Source organism: Aphelocoma coerulescens, chromosome 15 (assembly GCF_041296385.1).
Source record: "Aphelocoma coerulescens isolate FSJ_1873_10779 chromosome 15, UR_Acoe_1.0, whole genome shotgun sequence".
In the NCBI taxonomy this organism is placed as follows: Eukaryota; Metazoa; Chordata; class Aves; order Passeriformes; family Corvidae; genus Aphelocoma; species Aphelocoma coerulescens.
The window spans coordinates 3,417,567-3,442,475 of NC_091029.1; the positions used below are offsets into that span (position 1 = coordinate 3,417,567).

At 42.9% G+C, this 24,909-nt stretch overlaps 1 protein-coding gene across 2 annotated transcripts in view; it reads left to right on the forward strand.

Moving 5' to 3' along the window:
- The window catches only part of MLXIP (MLX interacting protein), a 45,587-nt gene extending 23,704 nt beyond the window's left edge, over positions 1–21,883 (forward strand). The window contains exons 3-17 of one of the 2 annotated variants that reach the window (XM_069031415.1): positions 56–141; positions 1,379–1,468; positions 1,748–1,789; positions 2,845–3,016; positions 3,919–4,008; positions 4,595–4,686; positions 4,785–5,448; positions 8,307–8,428; positions 9,144–9,330; positions 10,092–10,216; positions 12,748–12,846; positions 14,023–14,150; positions 15,183–15,306; positions 15,935–16,064; positions 16,528–21,883. In XM_069031415.1, coding sequence (XP_068887516.1) covers positions 56–141; positions 1,379–1,468; positions 1,748–1,789; positions 2,845–3,016; positions 3,919–4,008; positions 4,595–4,686; positions 4,785–5,448; positions 8,307–8,428; positions 9,144–9,330; positions 10,092–10,216; positions 12,748–12,846; positions 14,023–14,150; positions 15,183–15,306; positions 15,935–16,064; positions 16,528–16,649 — 2,273 coding nt within the window. In that variant the 3' untranslated portion in view covers positions 16,650–21,883. The remainder of the gene's footprint in view (positions 1–55; positions 142–1,378; positions 1,469–1,747; positions 1,790–2,844; positions 3,017–3,918; positions 4,009–4,594; positions 4,687–4,784; positions 5,449–8,306; positions 8,429–9,143; positions 9,331–10,091; positions 10,217–12,747; positions 12,847–14,022; positions 14,151–15,182; positions 15,307–15,934; positions 16,065–16,527) is intronic. The other variant, XM_069031417.1, reaches the window with a different exon arrangement.
- Positions 21,884–24,909: the final 3,026 nt, after the last annotated feature.

Here is a 24,909-nt window from a genome sequence, read left to right on the forward strand (position 1 = left end):
GCTCTCTGCTGGCCCTGCACATGGCTCAGCAGTTGCATTTTTGCTGTTGTTTCAGACCTGGAGAAGCGCAAGAACCCCGTGTGCCACTTTGTGACCCCACTGGACGGCTCCGTGGACGTCGATGAGCACCGTCGGCCAGAGGTGTGTGGAACCCCAGGAACAGGCTCTGGAGTTTGTAACAGGATTTTGGGTCTGCTGGAAACAAGGCCAGCATAGCCAATCTGTTCTCTGTTTTTATTTGGAAGGAACCATTAAAACCAGAGTAAACCTGGTTTTGTGAGTTCATCACATTAAGGTGATCAAGGTGCAACCAGAAGGACATTTGTTATCCGTGTAACTTATGTTAATGTTGTAGTTTAATGAATCATAAGTCATAGAAGTGCTATTTGAATAGTTAAGATTTTGACAGCCACTTCTGATTGGAAGTCGGTGGGAAATCAGAGTGATGACTGTTTTCAGGACTGAATCTAAGTGACCTTGGGAGAGTTTTCTGTATTTTATGTAATTGGTGAGGTGTGGTTTCAAGACAACAAGCAATTTCTTTTTCTGTGTCAAGGTAGTTTCACAGACAGAGCAAATATGAATTTGTGTTCTTTCATTTTTGTGCTCCTGTAAACATAAATGAAAACTAACATCTGCCCTCTGGCTCCTTGCAGAAAACCAGTGAGGCCCTTGATGTGGCAATATGTGACTCTCTCTATACTGCATAACTCTAGAATAATTTATAACTCAAAGGAGTTCCAGATGAGTTTGTGGAACTGTCTCAGGTTTTTGAAAGAACAGTGTTGATGTTTGTGTTGAAAGTGACCCTCGAACACAAAGTTAAGGCTCTCATTAGTCTGCTCTCCCCAACTTACACACTCCTCTCTGTGATACATTGAAGACCCATATTGTCTGATCCTTTTGTTGCCGTCAGTGTGTGGCCTGCAAGGTTCTCCCTGAGCTGGACATGAGATTTCTATTGCTTTGTGTCATTCATAGCAGCTTTTGCTTATGTGTGTGTCTGTGCATGTGACATTGTGAAATTCACAGGATATTGTGTGCTTTATATGTTATATTTCAGTAAATTAATTTTAAAGGGAGTTTTTTTGCCATTTCTTAACTCTTGGTTATGGTTGAGCTGCTGTGGGAGATGCTGACAGTGCAGTCAGATGTCATCTCGTGTTTGGTTTTTGTGGGAAAGATGAAGTTAGTACTGTCAGATTTGCTCTGTGATAGCTGAACTCTGGGACAGTGTGGGCTGCTGATACATGAGCTCAAACAGAATTAGCATGCTTTCTTTTGCATTTTTTATGCCTGAATATTTGCTTGGAAATGTATTGAATATTCAGCTCTTATGTGATTCCGTGTAATTCATGGTATGTGTTTGTGTTCTCAGGCCATTGCAACAGAAGGGAAATACTGGAAACGAAGAATTGAAATAGTCATCAGGGAATACCACAAGTGGAGAACGTACTTCAAGAAAAGGGTCTGTTGGTTTACATAGTGAAAGTAGTTTACTTGAGCTTGATCAGTATGTTGTTGCTTTTTGAGTTTTTCTATTGCTTTTTCTGGCATGCAAGAGTACTTAAAACAGATGATAAGCTGGTACAGACGTGCTCATCGGATTAGTTCCACTTAACTAAAAATTGTTGTGCTGGGACTGATTGTGCGTGATTGGGCCTTAAAAGTTTTGCAGATCAGGTCTTCTACTGGCACATACAGGACCTATTCTGACTTTACCATCTCTTCTATTCTCCTTTTGCAGTTACAGAAACATAAAGATGAAGATCTTTCAAGTTTGGTCAGGGTAGGTAACACCACTGAGAAGTGGCAGCATTTATGCTTGTAGAACCCGCAGTAGATAACAAAGCTGTAACATGCAGTAGCTTGCTTTGATTAAAATCTAAAGACAAGCATCTTGCTTAAGCCTTAATTAAGGTTAGACACCTTAATGCTCTGTGCCTTAGAGAGCAATGTAAGATTTGTAGCTTAAATTGGATGGAGGAGAGGTTGAATGTAAAGCGCTGTGACAGACGAAATGGGAATCAGCATTGCACACCCAGAGAGATCAATCTCTTTGAGGGCTAGCACATGATTTCATCTTGTTACTGAGTTGTAACTGGCACTGCTGCCTTGCTTAACTGGATCTGTGAAGATGTGTGAGCTACATGTTGCACATCTTCCTGCTGTGCCCTCAGCTGAGGCAGATAATATGCCAGGATCCTAAAAAAGGACAAAATGGTTGAACAAACAGTGGTATCACCATTTAGTATGTCCCCCTAAGCTATCAAACCTACTTTGGGTATATAAACTGATGATCAGAAGCGCTGTTCTGTTGTTTTTGCAAGGCAGTGTAGTTTAACTCAGCCTGTAGTGAGGGATGAGTAAGCCAAGTCACATTATGTTGTATTTTTCACAGGCAAAAAGTGTCTTTTGCAAACTCTGAGTACAATTACACTTCACTTCAGAATTTCAGATACATCTCACAAGACAGGAGTTGTTTGCTTTGCATTCTGGCTATTCATGTTGGTTTTAATCTTTATTCAAACCAAGGGATTGTTAAACTAGGTGCAAAAATACTTGTGTAATCAATCAAACAAGGAAGTATTGTTATTTGTCTTACATCCTTCTAGTCAACATCTGGGTTTTGGACAAAAACCTTTCCCAGAATGTTGTGGTATTTCAGTGAGCTGAAGTTGGTGTATCAGAAGCACCACTGATGTGTTTCAGTCCATTTGATGGCTCCTCAAAGACAGGTTCTTTCTTTAAAAATGTGAAAAATGAGGTCTGCTTTCATAGATCTACACCAGACTGCTTTGGCATTGTCTAGGCAGCCTGACCCCTCTTCCTTTGCTTTGACAGGATGATGATGTGGTTCTCTGGCAAAAAAGAAGGTATGGCAGAGAAACCCCTGTCCCTATGGAGGAAGGCAGCCTCTTGGATGCAGACATGCTCATGTCCGAGTTCACAGACACCCTGTTCTCCACTCTGTCTTCACATCAGCTGGTTTCCTGGCCAAATTCCAGGGACATAGGTATTTGTTGGCTGTAGCTATGTTGCTGTGAGAACCCCTACAAAAACTCTGGTTTGTTGCTTTGCTGCTCTTGTAGCCTTGCCTAAGAAATCTATCTTATATTGCTGATATAGATAAAAACAGGTCAGGGAATGTGGCTGTCTTATGATTCTGTAGGTTATGGAATCCCAGTTAATGATCCAAATTTAATTTCTATCTTAGCTTCTTAGGTGCTGCTCCCAGCTTTGCCCTCTAATGTTGCTCTGAATAAATCTGTAATGAGCAGTATTTACTTTCAGTGGTGAAGGCATTGTGATTTATCTCAAAGCATAGTTGTGTGTGTATTTTTAAGGGAGTGCCTGTGTATTTTTGTTTTGTCCAGTACAGCCAGTGCAAGTCGCATCTGTACAAACAATCCCAAGAGCTGTTCAGCTCTGTCTGGAGGCTCTGACTGTCTGATGGGACAGCACATGTCCACTGTGTGCCATCCTTGCTGCATGGAGGTCTGAGCAACTCCAGAGCAGCCATGGTTTACATGAATTGTACTCAAGGCAAATTAAAGGATGGTGGTTTACTTTACAATACTCTGCTGTGAGCTGTGGTGGGTCAGGCTGTGCTTCCCAGCAAGGCTGTGTGTGTAGTGCAGGAGGTTTGGGAGCAGGAGGCGTCCGAGCTTGGCAATCCCAGATGTCAGAGCCTTCAGGTTGCACCTCTTCCATTTTAGTAGCTGAAAGTTTCATTCCCCAATGGCTTTGAATTCTGGACTGTGCTGTAGCTCTGAAGAGAAGCAGATGCTCAGTTCCTTTCAGCAGCAGTTTTCCTGTAACATCTCTGCTAAGCCTGGCTGTGGAGTGTTTTATTCCTGCTGCAGTTATTATGTCAGTGATGTGAAGCTAATCTAATCCATCTCCTGAATTTTGCAGGACACTTAGGAAATGCTGATATGATTCAACCAGGGCTTATTCCTCTCCAGCCAAATTTTGATTTTATGGATACTTTTGAGCCTTTTCAGGGTAAGAATCATATGTAGAGTTCATTAATTTCTTAAATATTGCTATGATTTTGAACTAGGTTTTAAAATGTTTGTGTTACAGATATCTAAGGTTTCCTCATTCACACTTCTTAGTGATGAAGACATTTAACATTTTGTTTGTCTTTGAATGTTTTATGGCACTGTCAAGAATTCCATATGACATTAAACCACTGCTGACAACTTTTGATGGTTATGGATCTTCATGGAAGTAAAGAGTCATATATCTGTTTGCTAGCTCTGCAAGAACTCTGCATCTGATAACTGTACTTTGTGGGACTGCACTGAGGATCAGCTCTTGGCTGTCTGTGTGTAGATGAACCTTAAACAGGACTAATTTTTGCAGTGTCCCAATTTGCATGAAAGTTGATAAAGGCAATCCCAAAGAGATCAGTTCCTCTGGGAGACATCAATTTATTGCTCAGTCAACAGCAGTTGTATGAAGCAAAAATCTCATGGTTTCATTATTTGCTGAATAATACTGATATTCCTGTGAATTTTAGGATCTAGCAATGCTGTACCTTGAGTATGGAAAGTAGAAAATTCATAAGTGACTTTTCATGTTTCAGAATTATTCACGCCCAGTCGCTCCAGTAATTATTTCCCTCCCGTGTCTGCTGTCAGCTCAGCTACCACAGACAGCAACAGCCACTCTTCCCAGGTAAGAGAGGTTTAAAACAGAAGGCTCTGACATGAGCCATGTCCTTCTCAGGAGGAGTTCAGACATGTCTGAATCAGTGATATTTCCTTGTCTCTCAGTCTCCTGTCCTGCCGTCGGGTTCATTGCCCAGCACGCTTCCAGCAGGGAACATCAGTGATGGACTGATTCCTTCCTCAGTACCTGCTCCTGTCATTCCTGACGTTGTTGCAGACCAGTGTTCCAGCATTAGAAGTGAGGAATCTTTCATCCAGCCAGCAGACTTCTCTCCCGACTCGTCTCTCAGTGGGCCACAAACTTTTATGTCAGTGTTCCCGACGTCCCTGCCACTGCTGCAACCCACGGGTGCCCAGCACCAGTCCCCGCTGCCCGCGGTGCCCCTGAGCTCCAGCCTGAGCCCTGCGCCCGCCGCCTTCGCTGCTCCAGAAACCCCCAAGTTCGGCCTCTGTGAATCCACGGTCATCACTCACACGGCTTCTGCCACGCTGACCCACAACGCCCCTGCCACCACCTTCAGCCAGAGCCAGAGCGTGGTCCTGGCCACGCAGCAGCCGGGGGCAGGAGTGCCTTGTAACCTGGCCTTCCAGACTGCTGTTGTGCAGGGGCAGCCCCGGCCGCAGGTGCAGTCCCAGCTGACATTTGCACTCCCCAAACCTGTTCCTCTGGCCAGTGCTGGGACAAGGCCCAAACAGTCACAAAAAATAGTGCCTGCTCCGAAGCTTGAAACAGTGTCCTTATTGGTAAAGAATGCCTTCATCACCCCAGGTGAGGAGCACTGTGGGGGCATGTTTTCCTTTTCAGAGTGGGACTAGCAGGAGGAAAAGACCTTCGTGCTTTTCTTGCTTTACATAATAAGTTAAAATAGAGCTTCTGAGGGTGTCTGCAGAACCCCTGAATCCACTGGTTGAATGCAGTGGCTGCACTGTTCAGTGGGATGCTGCAAGGATTGGAAGCAGTTTAGTTGAGTGTGAACAGCTGACCTCCAGAAGGGGGTGTCTCCTTGTAACATCTGTGATGGGCTGCGCAGCTGCATCAGCTCTGTGCTCCTGCCCCATAGAAACCTTGGATTTAGGTGTGATGCTGTTGTGACTAACTGCCCCTCAGAGCATTCAGCCACAGTGGAGGAGGAGATAGTAGGGAGAGAGTGTTACCTTCCCCGAGGAGAGGAGAGAAGGAGATCTCCTGAGGGAGCTAGAGATCTTTGTCTCAAGCAGTCTAGAGACCCTTGAGAAGCTTTAAGTCAGGAGTGGGTTTCAGGTCAGGATAGGAATACCTGGGACCTCCACACTGGGTGGGATTTGGAGCCACTGGTGCTGCACAAGGCAAAGAATAACAAGATGAGGGAGAATTTTGCTTGAGGTGGTCCTTGTAGGAAAGCTCAAGGCTGGACAGGACAGGCAGCATGCTTTTCTTAGGATTATTGTAGGCTGTTTTTAGACTTGTGCTGGCTGGGAACCAAGTGACTTCAGCCACTTAAAATGTGCAACAATAATTCAAGAAAAAGCCTGCCTGGAGGAGTACTGTTAAACAGGCTTTACTAGGGAGTAGGTGTGTCTGCCAGGGCCTGATAGTGAGGTTACTCACCAAAAAGAAGAATCACTGTTGAGAACAGATGCAAGATCTAATTCTACGATGTCACTGGGATCAGTTTGGTCCATGATTAATAGCACGAGGGTGTTAATGGCAGTGTTCCAGTCTATTGTGTGTTATAAACCAACAGTCCATGTACCTTCAGCAGTCGAGACATGCATTTCTCACCTAGTAAAGATTGTAGGCAACTCATTTTCAGAAAGCCTTTACTCCTACTTTCTCAGTGCTTCCTGGGTTGTTCCTCACCCCATATATTACTTTCCTAATGCTCCACCATTTACTTCTAGAGCATCACAACCAGTGGGTTTGTTTCTCATCTAGATTAGTGGCATGTGTTTGGGGATCATAGTATTCTTAAACCACTGGGAGATCAAGCTCAGGAGACAAATCCAAGAATTTATATAAATACTGGAGCTTTATTTTTGGCAATAGAATAAACATTAGTACTTGTAACCAAGGCATTTATGCCTGTCATTTGTGTTCAGGACAAACAAATCATCTCCAGACTATAAAGCAAATTACATTATATCTTGGGTTAGAACTGCTCGGTGGTATAAGGACTTAAAAACCTATACAGATTGTCTCATCAGGTGCAAGACTTCACTGCTATCACCACTTCAGGATAAATGTGCTGATTTTGAGAGGAAAGTCTGGAAAAGATGCATGTGTAGAACAGAAACATGAATCATGTAAAATGACTTCTAAATATTGTTGCTGGTTGTTGCAGCTCCCCAAGTGTGGAAGTCAGAAAGGCCAAGCCTGTGCAGCAGCACAATGCACTGGTAAGAGTAGGCTCTTGAGCTCAATAGAGATGTCATAAGTCCAGCTGAACCACAGTGAACAGTGGAAGGGTTGTGATTCCAGCTTTAGATGTGGAATGCTCAAAGAATGAACTCCCTGTGTCAGTGACAGAGCTCTCCTCCAGACAGACCCACGCAAGGGCTGGCACAAGGTTTGTGCAATCCACGGTCCTCTCTTATGAACGCTCTGCAGAAACTCCAGTTGAGTCAAAACACAGTTACCAATCACAGGTGACACTGTCAGGGAGGGGACATTGGATAACCCTGCACGGTCTCCCTGTCCTGCTCTGTGTGCATCCTTCAGAACCCTGGTGCTGACCTGCAGAGGGGTGGCTCGGCAGGGACTGAGCTGTGCTGACACTGCTCCTGCATCATGACTTTATTTGTACAAAGGAGAGCTGAACCAATGCAGCCAAGAGAGAAGCCAAATATGTTTGGTTCAGTTTTATCAAAACCCAGACAGAAGTTGTGTCTTTGCCTGATTCTTCCCTTAGTATAGGATGGTCAGTCATGTTCTGTCTAGACTGGGCAAGAGCCACTTCAGCATGAATTCTGTGTTAGTACCTGCACATCTGCATTGGTTACATGGAGATCTTCACAGATTCATGTGGAGACATTTGCTGCTGTTCAGAATTACCTCTAGCTGTCTAAGCACTGCAGAACTCCTGGATCTTTAGCATATTTTCTGGAATTTTGATGCTGATTCCCAATCACATTTGGTTGTCTTGTGGTTGTGTGTGATCTAAAGCAACTGTAAAACTAGATAGTGGAAGAAGCTGGTAGGATGAAGTGCGGAGGGAAAGGATTTAAGATCAATATACAAGGAAGCATGAAGTATTGAGTCATTGACCCTTCCTGGGTCAGCAGAGCAAGTCTGGGCTCCCAAAGTGTGGATGGGAGAGGAGAGCTGAGGATGGTCCTCCTCCTGTCAAACCCAGCTCTGATAGAATGAAGACACTTTGCATCTCCCTGGATTACTACATACCTCTGTAAATTCGCCTTGAAACAGTGATGCTAGAAGACTCAGAAATAGCTGGAGTGTTGAAGTCCTTTGTACTGGATTAAGGGGGTTGAGATTATTGGCAGACTGGTGACATTTTATACTGCAGTGAAATAGTACCAAATAGATGCCCATTGATCCACCCCCCTGTTTAATGACAAGTTATTCATACCAAATAATCTCCAGCTTTTGTTTTGTCTCATTAACTATTCTAACTGAATTGTGTTCTTCAGCTGCCTTTCAGGGACAGTCCAGAGCTGTGATTGTAACTCCAGCACCTTTAAAAAGAGAGGGGATTTTGACGCCAGCCACGTCTCAGTCTAATGTTGCAATTGCACCAGCTGGAATTGTCAGAGTAAGGAGAAGAAAAAAAAATACATATATTTGTTTTCTAGGCCTGTTATTTGCAAGTAGTGAGAGCCATAATGTGCTGAGGAGGGTAACGAGTCCACTAAATCATCTGTTACCCAACGTATGCATTTGTGCATTCAGCATTATGTTTGCTTATTTTTAATGTAGTCACTTTATGGGCCTGGAAGCACTTTATAGTCTCGACAGACTCTGTCTCACACAACAGCAAGATTCCAAGGAGGCCTGTATTCACAGTGCTGTGGATGGGGATGGCTTGTGCTTTAACTGTGCAGAAGCCCAGGGAGCTCACCTTTCCACTGCCATATTGGAAAACATGCCTTGGGTATGTGAGTGGGTTTCCCCAATATGTTGTGTGCAGGAGGATGGATATAGATTTTAGTATATTATGCTGTTGATGTGTTGTAATACTGCTTTAAGTTACGAAAGGATACTGGTCTCCTGCCAGAAGCCTGACTTTGGTGCCTGCCAATTCCTTATATATTAGACCTTGTTTCATGTCATCAGATTGTTAATCATGTATTAATTTGCTACTTTTAGTGAAAGGCAAGGTAACAAATCTCTCTCTTTCTTTCTCTTTCTTAATCTCTCTCCCCCCACTTTCTCCTTTCTCTCATCCCTTCTTTCCCTCTGCCCCCACACTGCCCCTCCTGCTCCCTCTTTCTCTGTTTTCCTCTGTGCTGTTTCTGTGCTGTTCCCAGGCTCCCGGGGTGACGGAGTTCCGTAGTAACATTCTGGTTGGTCCAGCACAGCGAGCACCAAGTAGTCAACAAAGCCAGTCCACAGTCTCACATCTCTTCCCTCCTAGTGTAGTCCAGGATGTGTTGGTGAAAGGAGAGCACATCCCTTCCCACTGTTGCAGTTCACAAGTTCCCTCACCTACACCTAGTAAGTTAGAAAGCTGTAAGCATTCTCCCCCCTGCACATGGAAGTGTGTTTCTGTTGGGTAGGCAGGATGTAAATGGGCCTTGAGGATACCTAGATAATTTTTGAAGGAAAAGCTTTTCAGGCCCTTCTACCCCACAGCTTCAGTTGCATCCAGTAGTTTGCAATTTTTGTCTTAAATGACTGTGCAGTGTCCCCACAAACTGTGATTTTGTGCTTCCTGTAAGTGGCTCCTTTCTAAAAGGATGTGCTGTCCAAGAAATGAAAGACATCTGTGTAGGAAATGCTGAATAGGTTTGTTGTTAGTGTCATAGCTCTGATTTTGACTGGAGGATCTCAGACACAATCTCTGTAGGTAAGTGCAAAGACTCCTTTTGCATGTGCATCGATGGAGTGTTCCTTGGGCTGGTTCTGGTGGTAAATGGCTTGTAAATGTCACCATCGTGTCCCAGGCCTTTAGAGACAAATGGGGGAGTCCAGCAGGACGATGGAATCACAGCCTGCACATCCAGTATGCCTTTGCTGAAATATGTGTGTGTGAAAGGACTATTACATCTTGCTATTCAGGATGTATGACACTTGTGACATTGTATCCTAAGCTTTCCCAGCAGTCTTGATGTTTTCTAGCATGTGGTTGCTGCATCAAACAGCGTAATTTGGTTGCCGACTGCATTTCAGTTCAATTCTGAGTAGAAACTTCTCAGCACTTAATTTGCTACAAAAAGTTGTTTGTTAATGTGTCTTGTGTTTTTTCCTTTATGAAGGCCGGGACTGTCAGAATTCAGGTCAGGCTTCCCCCTGCACCTCTGAGCAGAGCCCCAGTCCACAGTCTCCTCAGAACAGCTGCTCAGGAAAATCTGCCACTGACCCTACTATGGCTGCATTTAAGGTGTGTGTCCCTTCCTTTGAGGGGCTTTCCTTCTTTGCCTTCATAGCTACTTTTCTGTCCTGATGTCTGAGCATGGACTAGAGAAAGTTGTGCTTCAGGACAGTAGCATATTTGTGTGTCGGGCTTAGCTTGCTGCTGCATCTGTGCTGCTCTGTGCAATCCAAAATGTCAGACTCTAATAATCTGCTCTGCTCCTCAGGGATGTGTCACCAGAGGGGCCAGGCTTAGCTGTACCTCTGCAGGTCCTAATGGTCATGACAGCAGTTCCTGCTGTGGCTCACAGGAGTGTTGTGACAGGTGTCAGTTTACTTGGTCAAAGGTTTCAGGCTTAGTGTTCTAAACTGTGGCTTTTTGCCATTGTTCTGTTGGGGCTCTTCAGTCTGCAGGGCTCTGGCCATCGCTGGAGGGGAAGTTCTTGACCTGCTGAGTTACTTACATGTCTCCAGTGATGCTATGCTGCTCCACAGAGAAGCAGCTCCACAGACTCTACGAGTTACACCTGTAAAACCCTTCGAGAATTACTGGGGTAAGAACTCGGCGGTCTAGAGATAGCACCTGAGCACTGGTTGTACCTCACACACAAGCTGAACACTTGTCAGAACACTTTCTGTGGTGGTATGAGAAACTTCTCCACAAAAACCCCATCAGAACAATCAGCTGTAACCCTCTCATTCATTCTGTTGTGAAAGGGAGTGTTACTTAACTGTTTTGCAAGTGCCAACCCCCTTCTGGCTTCTCTGGCTGTGTGTACCCTGTGAGTTGAGGGCAGTTTGATTACTCCAGGGCAGAAATATAAGTTTTAACACCTGCAGCCTGTGACTACACTCAGCTCTAGATCTGTTGCAGAGGAGAATCAGAACTGCCCCTTGCTGACCATGCTGCAAGTTACCCATGAAAGTTGGCAGTGATTTGCTTGGCATGAATGCTCACAAGCAGGAGATGCAGCCTATTCTGCTGTTAGGGAATAAGTTAACAAAGGAACAAATTAGCAGGGCTGGCTGATGATGGGAAAGTGGTCACAAGATGGAGGAGCATTCTTAAAAGTAGGGATACTGCAATGAAATAGGCTTCATAGCCATGTAAACACACCTCCTCTGACAGGAATTGCTTTGGATGTGGACTGTTAGTAACTCTTTTGTAAGACAAGAGAGAAACAGTGCTATTTGCCAGGCTCCAGATGTATGTGCTTTTGTTCCTCTTCATTGTTAGATTAAACAGTTCTGTATTGCTAGGTAACATGGCTACTTCAGTTTGGCAAAGCATAGAGGGCACTGGAAATCTCAGTTCTGCTCTTGAACCTGCATTTTCTGTGGTTTTGGGCAGCCACTTCACTACTTTATTACACTGCTTTCCTTCATTATAAAGTGGGGTGATGGTGAGCTGCTGCCAGAAAGCCTCACTCTGCCAGGAATGTGTTCTCAAAGTGCAAAATCTGTTAAAGAAGTTTCTTCATCCCAGATTTCCTGTGGCAAACTCCCAGGAAAAAGTAGTAATTGAGTGGTGCAACAATAGGAACAACTTGAGCTGGTGCTGCCAGAGAGGGATTCAGAAAAAAGAAATCCTTGGCCTGTTACACAGTTAAGGGTCTCTGCACCTCCTTCACACACCTGGCACTCACCTCTGTGTGGAAGGGGGATTTTTGGAGTCATATATGGAGTTGTTCTGTTCCTTCCTGGATCCTTTCTCTGTGTCCCTGCTGCAGCTGTGATGTGTTAGCATCCCAGGGATGATCCCTTGCTGTTCCAGGCTTCAGCTGAGCTGGGCAGGAGCCACAGGGCGGCGGTGTGGCCCCAGCTTTGGGAAGGGATCCACCGGCTGCTCCTTTGTCCTCAGTAGCTCAGAGACCTTGGAATAATCTGGCATTCCCAGTGCTGGAGCAGAAACTAGAGCTCCTTTATAGCTTGGAAAGTCTTTTCTTTCTATGGACACCAACCTTGGGAGCTCCTGTGAGTGGTTTATGTGGCTCTTCAGCCCTGGGATCCAGGGGCTGCAGGATCCTCCTGTGCCTGAAAAATCCTGCCAGGTGTTTTCTTTGTTACTGATTGCGAGGTATTTCTACCACAGCCTGGACAAATTCTGGGTCCACTGATCTTTGCTCTTTTGTTAATATAAATCCTAAATCTTTTATTTCCTGATGACACAGCTGAAGAGGTGTAGGGTGACCTTTTCTTTCTGCTAAAGCACTATACAGACAAATAGTATCTCTCAAACAACCTTCATATGCCATGCTGGCAAGTAACAAATCATGTGCATACTGTACAAGTCTAGAACCTCCAGGTAATATATCATCTTCCAGGTTTTCTCCTTGCCGTCCTGGCATGTGATGTTTAAAATAGGTGCAGATGTCAGAGGTGGCTTGGTCCACAAACACACTGTCAGTTCATTATTAAAATTCCGGAGAGTTGTTCCAGGGGAGACTGTGAATGTCAACAAGTCAACAAAAATGACACTGAATTTGAATAGCTGAAATAGTCATAGCAGTAGAACAGTAAAGGAGAACAGCATAGACTGAGCTGATTTTATTTATGCAGAATCGAAGGATGAGGCATCTTTCAGAACAAAAACGAAGGTTTAATATCAAGATTGGTTTCAGTGCTCTGAACAGCTTGGTGTCAGCCAACTCCAAGTCGGTAAGTACCTCAGCAGCATTTACAGTTTAATGTGAAATGTAAGAAAGAGCCATTCTAGAAGTCTTGTTAATAAATGTAATGATTTCACTGTTGAATGGTCAGCTGAGCACAGCAGAGCTCGCACTGCTGGAGCACAGCAGTGAGCAGAGGTAGAATGGAAAAGGTTAGGTAAATTCCTAAAATTTCCTACACCATTGAGATCTCTGCCTCCCAGCAGGAGTCAGAAGCATGTTCAGTTCAGATGATTTGGAAAATCTGTTTAGGACTCTACACCACCCAGCTGTCTTTAAGAATCAGGGCCTTTTTTTCTCCTTTCACCTGTCTTTTGTACATGGGCTTACAGAGACCCAGCTGATTTCTCGTTGTCAAATGACTTTATCCAAACTAAGAACTTACTCTGGCTACACTGGTTAACTTAGTTTGCTAAATTGAAATACAGATATAGCTGCACAACAAAATTTTTTGTGTCCTTTAAATACCAGTAGCTTTGAGACATGGAAAATATGAAAGCTTTTTGTGCAACATGCTGATTTGTTTGCATAATTTTTATAGTTTCAGAAATTTAGGTGATACGTTGTCAGAATTTCACTTCCTGACTTGAACAGCCTATTTGAAAGGAAATCCTCTTTGAAAACTTAGCTTTACTAAAATGTCTGGTTATTTTATTTTTCAAGTGCAGATTTTTAATTGGTTCCCCAAAACTAAAGAGTATTGTTATCGGTCTTCTTTGGTAGGTCCTTCTCTTTAATAACTTCAGGTTTCCCAAACTAAATAATTTATATTACTAGCTTCAAGCAGTGCTTCTACCAGCACTATAAATCTGTCTGGAGATGTAGCACATCCTTCAGTACTTAAGTAAGAACTGTAAATATTTTTAAGAGGACAGATAATGAAATAAAACATTTTAAATTACTAAAATACTTCTTTCAACATAGTAGCAGAAAGGTAGTTTAAGGAAGAAAACAGCCCCTGCAGCCACATTTCTCTACTGGAGTGTGAAGAGGAGTCAGAGGAGCACAGAGTTGAGTATCTGAAGTGTTTTGCTCTGCCTGATCCTGTGCTTTTACACCCAGTAAAGCAAAATTAAAAGGTGCCGAAGTGCAGGTTAGGAGGACAAACTCTTCATGAATCTCAGGTTGTTGCAGAAGGTGAACTGTGTGTCTGTGTTTGGTCTAGATCAGCCATGCCATCACGCTCCAGAAGACAGTGGAGTACATTGCTAAGCTGCAGCAGGAGAGGACACAGATGCAGGAGGAGACCAGGCGCCTTCGGGAGGAAATCGAGGAGCTGAACGCCACCATCCTGTGAGACCAGGGAGCTTCCAGGGATGGAGCAGCAGCTTCAGTGGTGCTTGGGCCAAACAGCAGGGAGTGTGTGCTCAGTGTCACACCAGGCAGCAGATGGGTGTTGGACAGAACAGAGCTGCTGCCAGCTCCAAGCAGAGCTGCTGTGGGATGGGCACTGGTGCAGACTGTGTGGGTTTTCTGCAAGCTCTGAGCACGGAATGCACAACAGTGGCAGCATCAGGGAGGATATGTCAGGTCAGAATAATTCTGAGAAGAAGCCAGCAAGGATGTTTTTATAAAGCTCATTGGTGATGGAACTCTCACTCTTCACAATGGCTTTGCTGCAGGTTTCTTTTCAAATGCAGTCAGTTTTTATAGGAAAATGTGTTTGAGTGCATAAGACACAGGGCTTGGGCTCCAGAAGTTTGTCACTGGCTGAATATAACTGTGGTAAATCCCTTCACCTTCCCAGTGCCTCACTTTGCTCTCTGGGTTTATGATAGTTACCTACTACTACACAGTATGTTGAGAACACCGGTGGCTTTGCTTCCAGCTCCAGAAGTTTTAGGCTTAGGCATGATGTTAGAATTAGCAGTAAATCAAAATACTTCTGTTTTTCTTACAAAATATAATGAAGTCTGCTTGGTTTTATTTTAAATTGATCTGTTTCATAAGAATCTCTGTTATATCTTCTTTTGTAACATTGCTTAGGAGTAACTCTGTAAATTTTTCCTTGACTCCTGATGTGCCTTGTCCTTAATGGATGCCTAAAATTACTTTGTTCTATGTTATACTTTGTTTTCAGTTTTGTTGTTCGTAAGAAGTGTTTGTAGCAGCTTGATAAATCACTTTGCTGCTTGAATATAGACAAAATAGTTGGGAAAACAGTTTGTATTGCTGACTGGAGCAGTTACACTCTGGGGGGATCATGCACTGGGAAGCCCCTCCACCAGAGATACCAGGAATACACACTTTTCTCCTGCTGCAATTTATTCTGGAAGAGAAATGTGTCCTTTTTAGTGGGATTCTGACCTCCAAACATCTTTTCAGTTCTTGCCAGCAGCAGCTCCCTGCTACCGGGGTTCCCGTAACACGGCAAAGGTTTGACCACATGAAGAGTTTGTTTGATGAGTATGTGAGAAGCAGGACCCTGCAGAACTGGAAGTTTTGGATTGTATCCTTTTATACCAACCTGATGAACTTGGGCTTTGGTACTGGTACTTTTAGAGCCAAGAGCTTGAGATTCTGATGCTGTGACTTTAAGCCAAGTTACTTAAATAACAAATGTCCTCAGTTTTCATCTGCATCTGCATGTGGATATGGATTCTTGCAGAACTTGTTCACCTCAAAGTGTGGGAGATAACTGGAAAGTAAAATGCAATGTAGAGGCAGGGTTTTCTTGCTAGGTTATTGTACTGCAAGAAACCTTCTGTGGACTCTGCTGTAACTGCAACTCTGGCTGTCTTTTGGGAAATGTAAATAGACAATAGCAAAGATTTCAGGGGAAAAAAATTAGTTACTGAAGCTGTTCAAAAACTTGCACATTCCCCTTTCCTTTTTTCCCCCTTCAGGTCAGTGTGGAGGAATTTTGCAAAGTATAGGGAATATCACTAGGAGCTAAGGTTCAATTTTTTTCCTTAGTCTTAGTGTTACAGATTTGAAAGTACAATTTTTGAAATGTTGCAGTCCCTCTGGCAGTTGAAGTCCATTTAGAAATCCAGTGTTTTCTCTGTCATAGCCTTTCCTTTAGAATGTTTGGAGCTCCCCCTTTGTTGTCTCCCTTGACATTTGATGGTCTGCAGTTCAGCATTATTATTAAGCCATTGTTTGAGTCCTTCAATGGGATGGTTTCCACAACAAGTTTTAAGGATCTGAACGAAACTGCACTGGCCTGGTTGGATCAGCACTGTTCTCTTCCTATTCTGAGGCCAAGTAAGTGAAGTTTCATCCAGAAGCTCTTCCAGATCATATAAAGTGTAATATAATAGCATTTTTTAAAAGTCGGAGGATGATAAAGAAAGCACGTGATGCTGAATGTGACTTTTGCTTCCTTTTTGTTAGCTCAGTGAAAAAATAAGAGCCTCTTCTGACTGTGAAGACAGAAAAAAAATTGTTGAATATACCAGAATTTAAACAGTCTTTAACTACATTTAAATTTCAAAAGCTTGGCTCTAGTTGGAGTATGTTTGGCTGTGTAATGAGGGAAGACCTCTGAGATTTGTATTCAGCTTTGGAGTGACCTTCTGTTTGGGCATCATTGCTTGATTCTTTCCCTCTTGCCATTCAGCAAGTATTTAACTTACTTACAAGTGTCACGGGGTGCTCTCTTTTGTAGAAGAAAGATCAGTCAGACTGATGGTTTCTCTTGATGCTTTCCTGGGTTTGTTTTTTACAGTGGTGCTGAACACCCTTCGGCACCTGAGCAGGACCACCTCGATCCTGACGGACCCGTCGCAGCTGCCAGAGCAGGCCCGGGAGGCCGTGATGAAGGTGAACAAGAGAGCTGGGGAGACCTAACAACCAAAGACACTGAGGTGCTTGTCCCAGGGGTGGGGAACCTGCCAGGCCCCGCCTGCCCAGGCTCCTCCAGTCGGTGCACTTTAGAAAGGATTCTCTCCATCACCTGAGACATTGTTCAGGGCACCTGGCCCTGCCTTCCGAAGAGGTGCAGGTGATGCAGCGTTGTCAGAATGTTTTGGTTCCTCTCCAGTGCTGTGCTGTGCTCCGTCAAGTGAGAAAAACCACCGAGCTCAGGTAAACTCAGCAGGTTTGAGCCCTGCAGGCAGCAATAGATCTCCATCAATGCATCTGTATGCAACTAAGAGATTTCTATGAAACACCCTCAGTTCTCTGAAGTGTAAATCCTGTACACCAAGGAATGTGCTCTTCAAGGGGAAAAAATAATTTTGAGTTCATGAAGCAAAATATGCTTTTTATTCTGTTTTCTGGTATTCAGTTCCATTTGTTTTACTTGAATAGTGAAAATTGTTAAACAGGATCATACAAAAAACCAAAGGAGAAGAAAAATCTGTCAGTGATGTCAACTCATGGCAAAAATACTTAGAATTAAAATCTCAGGCTGTGTTTTGTGTATTTTTATTTGAATGAGTGTATCATTGCTTTTGATCAGTTTCAAGATGTGCTTTATTTTCTAGTAAATAAAGTAGCTTATTTCTTTTTTTTTTTTAATTTAGCCATTGCAGGGGAGTGGCAGGCCGTGCCGTAAGTGCAAGAAAGCAGTTTTAGATTGTATAAATTCTGCAATTAGGATAAAGATATGAATTTTATACCTTTTAATCAACAAACTGGTTTTTTGCAATCTGCACAGTTCAGCTGCCATCCTCACAAAATGTGCACATATAAAACACACCCATAGGTAAATGTAATAGCACTTCAGAGACAAGAATTGAGTTTGTAATGCTAAAAAATTGGCTTTTTTATTATCTCAGAAGCTGTATCAAACCACACAGACTTGCAGTCAGTTCTTTGCTTCTTTGTCTTTTTTGCTGCTTCTTTTTGCCTTCTGTCTGAAAAACCTGAAGGACTTTGCTAAGCCTGGCCTATATGGGAAGGTTATGTTCAACATGAATTAGAAAACTTGTAAAAATAAGTTTAAAACTCAAAATACTGCATAACATTTTTGTGTGAGAGTCTCAGCATGTACTGTCCTCTGCTGCAGGTAAACTGAGTCCCATTCCAGCAGTGATTGTCCATCCTGAGATAGCACTGGGATGTTCATTCTAGCTGATTGTTCATAGTCTAGGATGGTCCCATGACCCTTGTAATTCCACTCACAACTTGACCCTGATTGTTCAGAGCTATGCAAATGGTGGGAATGCTTCCCCTGAGCAGTTTTCTTCCAGTTCCAAGAGCAGGCTGGAGGTGATGTGCAGCTTCTCACAGTGGGAAAATGAGGAGTAGTTGGAGCACTTGGGGGTTGCACACACTGAAATGGGCTCAGTAGGTTCTCCTGGGGGAAAGGAGCTTTTCTCAGTATTGTCCCCAATCTCCTCCACTTGGTGGGTCAAAGTTTGAAAGGAAACAATAGACCTGGGGAGTAGGACTGAGTACAGGGGGTTGTTCTTGTTTCTCCATTGCCCTGAGTTTTTGCAGCTAATGGTTTTCCTTCCAGAGTTCCTTCTGTGTGAGCAGCACTGTAGCAAGGAGAAGGCACAAAAGGTGAGCCCCAGGGCCCTCTCCCTGCATGGAGGAACTGGGGGCTGAAGGGGATGGCAGAATGGCACATTTTGTACCAACACACCTTCCTGTAGCTGTGCAGGCACAGGGGGAGATGCTGCTTTTTTTTTTTTTTTTTTTTTTTTTTTACTGTAGATTGGACATATAATTTGAAGTTCATGGTACATGTGAAAACCTGTGTCCCTGTGATAGAAGCAACAAAATTCCAAGTCTCAGCCAAGGAATGGTGTGCAAAGGTTGTCATAGTAATTAATTAGTGAGTAGATTCTTTGGAGGGATCCATTCCTAGGTCTTTCATAATGTTGTAATCAATTAAACAATATACTTTTGGGTGCAGCTGGGTAAGAAGTGTTGAATAAGTAAATCATTTTTTAAATCAGTGCTTTAAATCCTCCCATTTTTATCACTGGTTGTGAATCTGACTCCAGTAAAATCATTTTATGCTGTGATGAGCTGAAGATGTCCCTCCCGGCCTTTCCTCGGGGGGCCGATCTCACTGTTCGTGTGTTAAAAACATATCTGGCTTTCTAGCAAGAAAGCAGAAGGCATATTGTCCAAGAACTGGTGTTTTTGCTGACCTTTTCAGATGAGCAGATCCTGTAATGCCTCCCCTGCCATGTGGTCTCCTGCTTGTCAGCAGTGATGGTGTGTGATTTTTACCATTTCTGGTATCGATGACGTGGGAGTTTTGTCCCAAGAAGCCCAGTGCAGTACAATCATACTTCAGGGCCCGGGGAAATTGGACAGCTGAAACCCCTAACATCCATATCTCACTGAATGGACTAGAAGCTGAAAGCAACCTTAAAGGAATAGGAAGGGGTAATTTAACTGAACTGCCAAAAATTTTGTCCATTCACAGTTTTTCTGTGGATGTGGATGGAAAACGTATCAATCTGATTGCACCGTGAGCTGGTTACAACCGGGGGGAGAGTGCTTGTTTAACAAATTGTGGTGCAGAAATAAACTCAAAGCACTATTAAAGCAACTGCAAATCTTAAAGAGAAAAAAAATTAAATATTGCTTACTTAGGCAAGAGTGTAGGAGGGGAGGAAAGGAAAAGTGAAAAGATACTTTCCATGTAGTGCAATTACCAGAAATGATGTGACTGCTCTTTGAAGCAGTGATTCAATATATTCTTGTCACCCTGTTATTGCAAATCAGAATTCTTTTCTTTTATCAGTCAGCCTTGTGAGGAGAGTGATTTCACTTCATTTGGAAACACAGGAGGAGAAAAGCTGGTTTATGTCTCACATCTGAACAAGTAGAACCAGTAAAGATTGGTATGGAAAGAGATAGACCACGTATGTATTAGTTCCTGCAGAGTTTTCCACTTTGATTTATGTTTAAACACCTTAGTCTGTCTTTCTTACCCACTGAGGAGTTTTATTACTTTATTTTTTTCAGAGTTTGGTAACACTTTCTCCCCTAATTTAAGCGCTCTGATTTCCTCAGTGTCACCAAAGTAAGCAAGCCAAACACACAGTGCCTATAAATCTGCACAGAACTGCAGGTGCTGCACATCTGCTGGTGCTAAACTTTTGGAGAAGCCCCATGTAATTGAATACAAGTTGTATTCCATCAAATCCAATGTATTTCACTCAGTAAAGGAGTGGCTAAATAACTTATTTATGGCCTGTGATATGCCCAAGGTCAAACTGGGATTGTCTACTGGTTCCTTCTGACCTTAATTGTATTAATTGGTATATTGTAGATGGCCCCACCCCAAACACAAGTTCTGGAGAACTTGGGCGTTATCTGGTGTAGTTATTAGCTGTTACTGCAGTTATTGGCCTCCTTTTAGCAGGAGGAGTAAGGGGTGAAAGTCCAGGAGCAAACTAGAATTAAAGGAATTACTGAGGAGTGGGATCACAGACAAGTGCACACTTCACTGTGACAGTCTGATCTCTGCACAAAACCAAAGGATTCTTGGTTAATACCATTTGACCTGACTGGAATGCTCTTCCCTGCTTTTCTAGTCCCCTGTGGAAGGCTTCCTTGAAGGGGGGCCTACTAGAATGTTTCCATCTGTGCCTTAGATCTTGGTGTTGTGTATGCATTTGATTAATCATAAGTCATACATTGTTCCCCCTAAAATGATGCTCTGTGGAAAATGGAGCAAATGGAGGAAGTGGGGCTTCCCTGGCCTTTGAGAGGATTTTATCTATGTAGCATTACTGTGACCCTTTCAGACTGAGGTTGTGAGTAACTTCGTCTGTGTATGGAAAAAATTACATCTTTTCCTGCTGAATCCACTGCCCTCCACTGCCATGTGCAGGAGCACCTGTGCACACGAGGACATAACCTCTGCTATGACAAACCCAGGAAACAGGCAAGGGCTTAAACCTCTAAATCTGAACTGGCTTGAAAAGACAAAAGGGCTGTCAAAGGTATTGAAAAACTGCATCCCTTTGTATCTTCAGGTTTTTTTACATTCCTTTGTGAATGTGTTTGTGTTCACATGTGGTAGAAGTGACAGGGACAGGTAAATTTAGTTGTGTTTGCTTTTAAAGCCCAAAACTCCTGAAAAGCAGTTTGAGAACAGGATAGGGAAGGTCACTGCAGAAATGTTCAGTAAGATAATGCTTTTGTAGTACAAATTATTTGAAGGCTATTTCACTTTCTCAGTTTTCTGGAGTGGATAATTCTTGATGTTGTCAGCTAGAAGGTACTGCTGAAAACAGAATGGGTTTTTCACTGTTTTCACCTTTTCCTTTTTTTTTTTTGTTTTGGGTTTTTGGTGGTTTTTTTTGTTCCTTTCCACCTTTATTGCATGGAAAACTACCAAAAATCAAAAGGCTGATGACATCCAGTTTAAGTTCTTTAGGGATTCAGTTACACCAGTCTGAAGGACTATGGACAATTGTTGATAACTTTAAGAAGTTTTTTAAATTAGGTGAGACATCAGGAGTTTTTCTATTACTCCCTAATTTATACACTTGAGTTTCAGAGGAGATTATTTGTTTTGGGTTTTTTTTTTTCTTTTATAGGACCCCAATATTTTTCCTACAACATCAGTTAAAGTTCTAGTTTTCTTTTGTTTCATTCTGGTTGGATTTTCTGCTCATTTACTGTGCTAGAGCAGAAGTGGTAGAACCAAACTATAGCTCTATCTGTAAAACTTGAGTTCTTCAGTTGCAATTACAGGAACTTCAGTTACAAAGAAACACACCTTCGGTAATATTAATGGAATTAATTTCTAGCCATTGTCTGAACTTTTCCACCATGAATAAGGTTTTCAATCAAAAGATATTAATGTTATGAGCAAGCCTTTTAACAATACAATGAATAAATAGCTCGTTTTCTTCTTCTAACCTTGTATTTAAATGTGTTTTAAGTGAATGGAATTCATTCTTGTTAAGAAAAAAAGGAAAAAAAATCTTGAAGGTATGAGGACTTCAGGTTGTGCTCTTGCTTTGCTTAGGTTTCCTGTTCTGTTGCATGACAACTTCTGTTGTGCTGTTGATATGTAGCACTTTTCAGTAGGTCTGTTAAATTGTGCAATGCATTTTTTTATATTTACAACCAAAACAATAAAGGATATTTTTTGGAAGAAACTGGTTGTAATGCCTTTATTTTCTAACTGGAAGTGGGGAAATGGTAAGTAGAATTGTTCCTGGACCAGGGCTAGCACTTAGCATCCTTTTTGCACCTCTAAAAGGTGACAAGAGCTCATTATGAACAGTGCTGGGGTTACCTTTGGATCTGTGTGTTTGGCATTCCCAGAGCAGAGCTTGTATCCTCTCTTTGGAGTTGCTGCACAGCAGTGAGAGTGAGCTCGGGTGATGAAACTAAGCATAAAACTTTTTTTTTTTCCATCTCTGCACTTCCTTCTAACAGACAGTAATTCCCAGGTAGCCCTGATATTTCTCCAAAATGGGTAAAATTAATTAAGCCTGAGGTGCTGCACCAATGTCTTGAGCCCTGATAGTCTTATTTTCTTGCAGGCTTGGATTTGAGTTTGACACACTGCCTGGACAGTGGATACTCTGCAGAGCAGCACTGAGATTGGATAACACGGTATTCACATGGAATTTATGTCAGTGTTAGGCACTGAGCTCTTAAGTCCATTTAAGAAAGAAAATTAATAAATCTGCCTTTAATGACTGATTTTTGTTTCTCCCTGGTAGGACACTCCAGCTCTTTGTGCTTCAGTTGTCACCTCCCTGGCATTTTGGATTTTCTTGCCTAGTGGAAGCAGCGTTGAGGCTCTAGTTGAAGTGACAGGTAATAGAAGAGTGAAAAGAAGGATTTTATTTTAAAATTACCGCACAAGAGTTTGTGCTGGTTGATCTTACCCTTGTAATTGGTGCCTTTGACTTAGTATTTCTGATGAGAACTTCTGATGAGTCAGGCCTGTGGTTCCAGGAGGTACAGCAGTTTTTGAACTGTGCATTTAGTTTTTCAGAAATCACAAGCTTGATCTCACATAGAGCATTTTGGTGGGAGTGAAGAGCAGTGCTGTTTCAACAGTGATAAACCAACTCTTCAGCCTGCCTTCAATCTTGACCAAGCACTACAAATGCCAGAGTTACTGCAGCGATGCTATCAAAGCTCTCTGGGAGGAAGCTGTGGCTGTACAGCACTGTTTCTGTACTTCTGATTTAGTGGTGATTTCAAGAGAGGCTGCTGTAACTTCAGCTGAGGTGGCAAGAGAGTTTGTGAAGTGGCTTCTTTTTGTGGCTGATTCTGCTAATCTGTGAACACTGCCAAAAGTGGACATATGCTTGCTCTGTGGAAATGATGCCAAGTGAAATCACTGCTGTAAGGGAATTGGCCCTTCAGGGGGCAGACAGCTCAGGGCTCTCTTTATAGCTAAAAGAATGGAATGGAATGCTCACTAGATTTTTATTTATTTATTTTAACCTATATTCGCCCTTAGGAGCTCATCTCTGCCTATTCTCATCCCTGAGGACTTTCTCCAGGAGGTGGGCTGTTTGAGTGTTGGGGAATTCCCTGTGTGCAAACACAGAAGAGCCCCTGTTGTCATCCAGAGAGATGTTTAATGTGTTCCTGTTTCAGAACAAGGTGTGTGTGTGTGTCATACAGCCAATGCCTTTCCACCACCAAATGGAAACAAACCCACGAAAGATGAGACTCATCACATCCCTGAGTCCTGCTGCTGCTGCCCTTCTGACACTCCTTACAGAGCCCATTTGTGGCTCCTCCATCCAAACTGTTCATTCCTTATAGGCCTCGAAAGCTTTGTTTTCAGTCGGGATAAATGGGGAACTGCTTGTCAGGAGATCTTTGCTGGTGTCCAAATCATGATCACAGCAGAGATGCCCCTCGTGGCACAGGCCCAACTTGCAGCCCTCCGGGGCTGGGGAGGATTTATCTGAGCCCTGGTGGCCCTGCACCAGGAAAGCCACAGGGCTGCAGGTGTTCTCTCACTGTTCTGTCTGGGGCTGGCAACTTTTCCTCTAGGCAGTGACTGGTCTGAGTCTTCCCCCTTGGGGAAGAACAGCTCTTCTTTTTCAGGTAGCTCTTCCCATGATGTGAGTTGGGGCAGAGCATCTGACTCACTTTGTTATCTTGTTGGTGCTGCTGAGAAAGCATTTCCCTTTCTAAGGAGAACACTTCTGTTGAGCTATTTATACATTTAGAAGGTGAAACAAAAGATGTGCATGGGAGAGGAAAAGACAGGGAGCGGCCCTGTGTAATCCTCTGGTTCAGCCAGGCTTAAGTGGTTTGTGTCAGTCATTGGCAGTGGTGATGTTTAAGACCTCGGGATGTGACTGTTTTCCTGCTCAGAGCAGCTTGCTGACCCCACCTGAAAAGGTCAGGCAGGTGTTGCTTCAGTCTTGGGGATAAGCACAGCCCCAGGCAGTGATTTTTTTTTTTCCAACCATTCTTCCTTTTCTATTAAAAATGAAGGTGATGAAGTTGGAATTTTACCTTCTGCATGTCACCACTATGTGACATCTCCACGGCTGTGTCTGAAATTGAGCCCATTTGGGAGGAATTCTTCCCCTGGCTCCAGGAAGGAGCTTGGTCCCTCTGTTCCTTTTGGGAAACTTGAGTGCTTTTCTAGGACCCCCCCCAGACTTTTGGGGGACTGGCAGCAACTCAGTTGATATCAAACCCACTTTTCCTGGAGAAGTCTGAGCAGAACAGGGCCAGTGCAAAATACATTGTAAAAAAGAATTAGTAAAAAGAGAATCCAGCAATATTTGTTTTATTTACTATTTTAATTAAATTCCAGTTTCTATCCACAGGTGACAATGGGAAATGAGTAAAACCTTTCATCTACTAAGCAGAAAATACATCCCTTTCAGTATTAAAATATAAGAGTTAAAAATGTGAATAAATATATATAAACTAAATATATGCTTAAATAGATTTATAAAAATAGATGTGTTGTATAAATTCATAAATAAAATTCAGTAGTAGAGAGAAAAGTACAAAATCAGCCTGCTGGCAACCAACTTTTCTTTTGAAAAATAACTGCAAGATAAAAATATAAATAACATTAAAATTACTGAAATTACACTTTCCTGTTTGCTTATATATGCCAGGGTTGGTTAATTAAACTACTTTGACTCACATTAGTCCATCCTTATTATATGCTGTCGCAAATAAC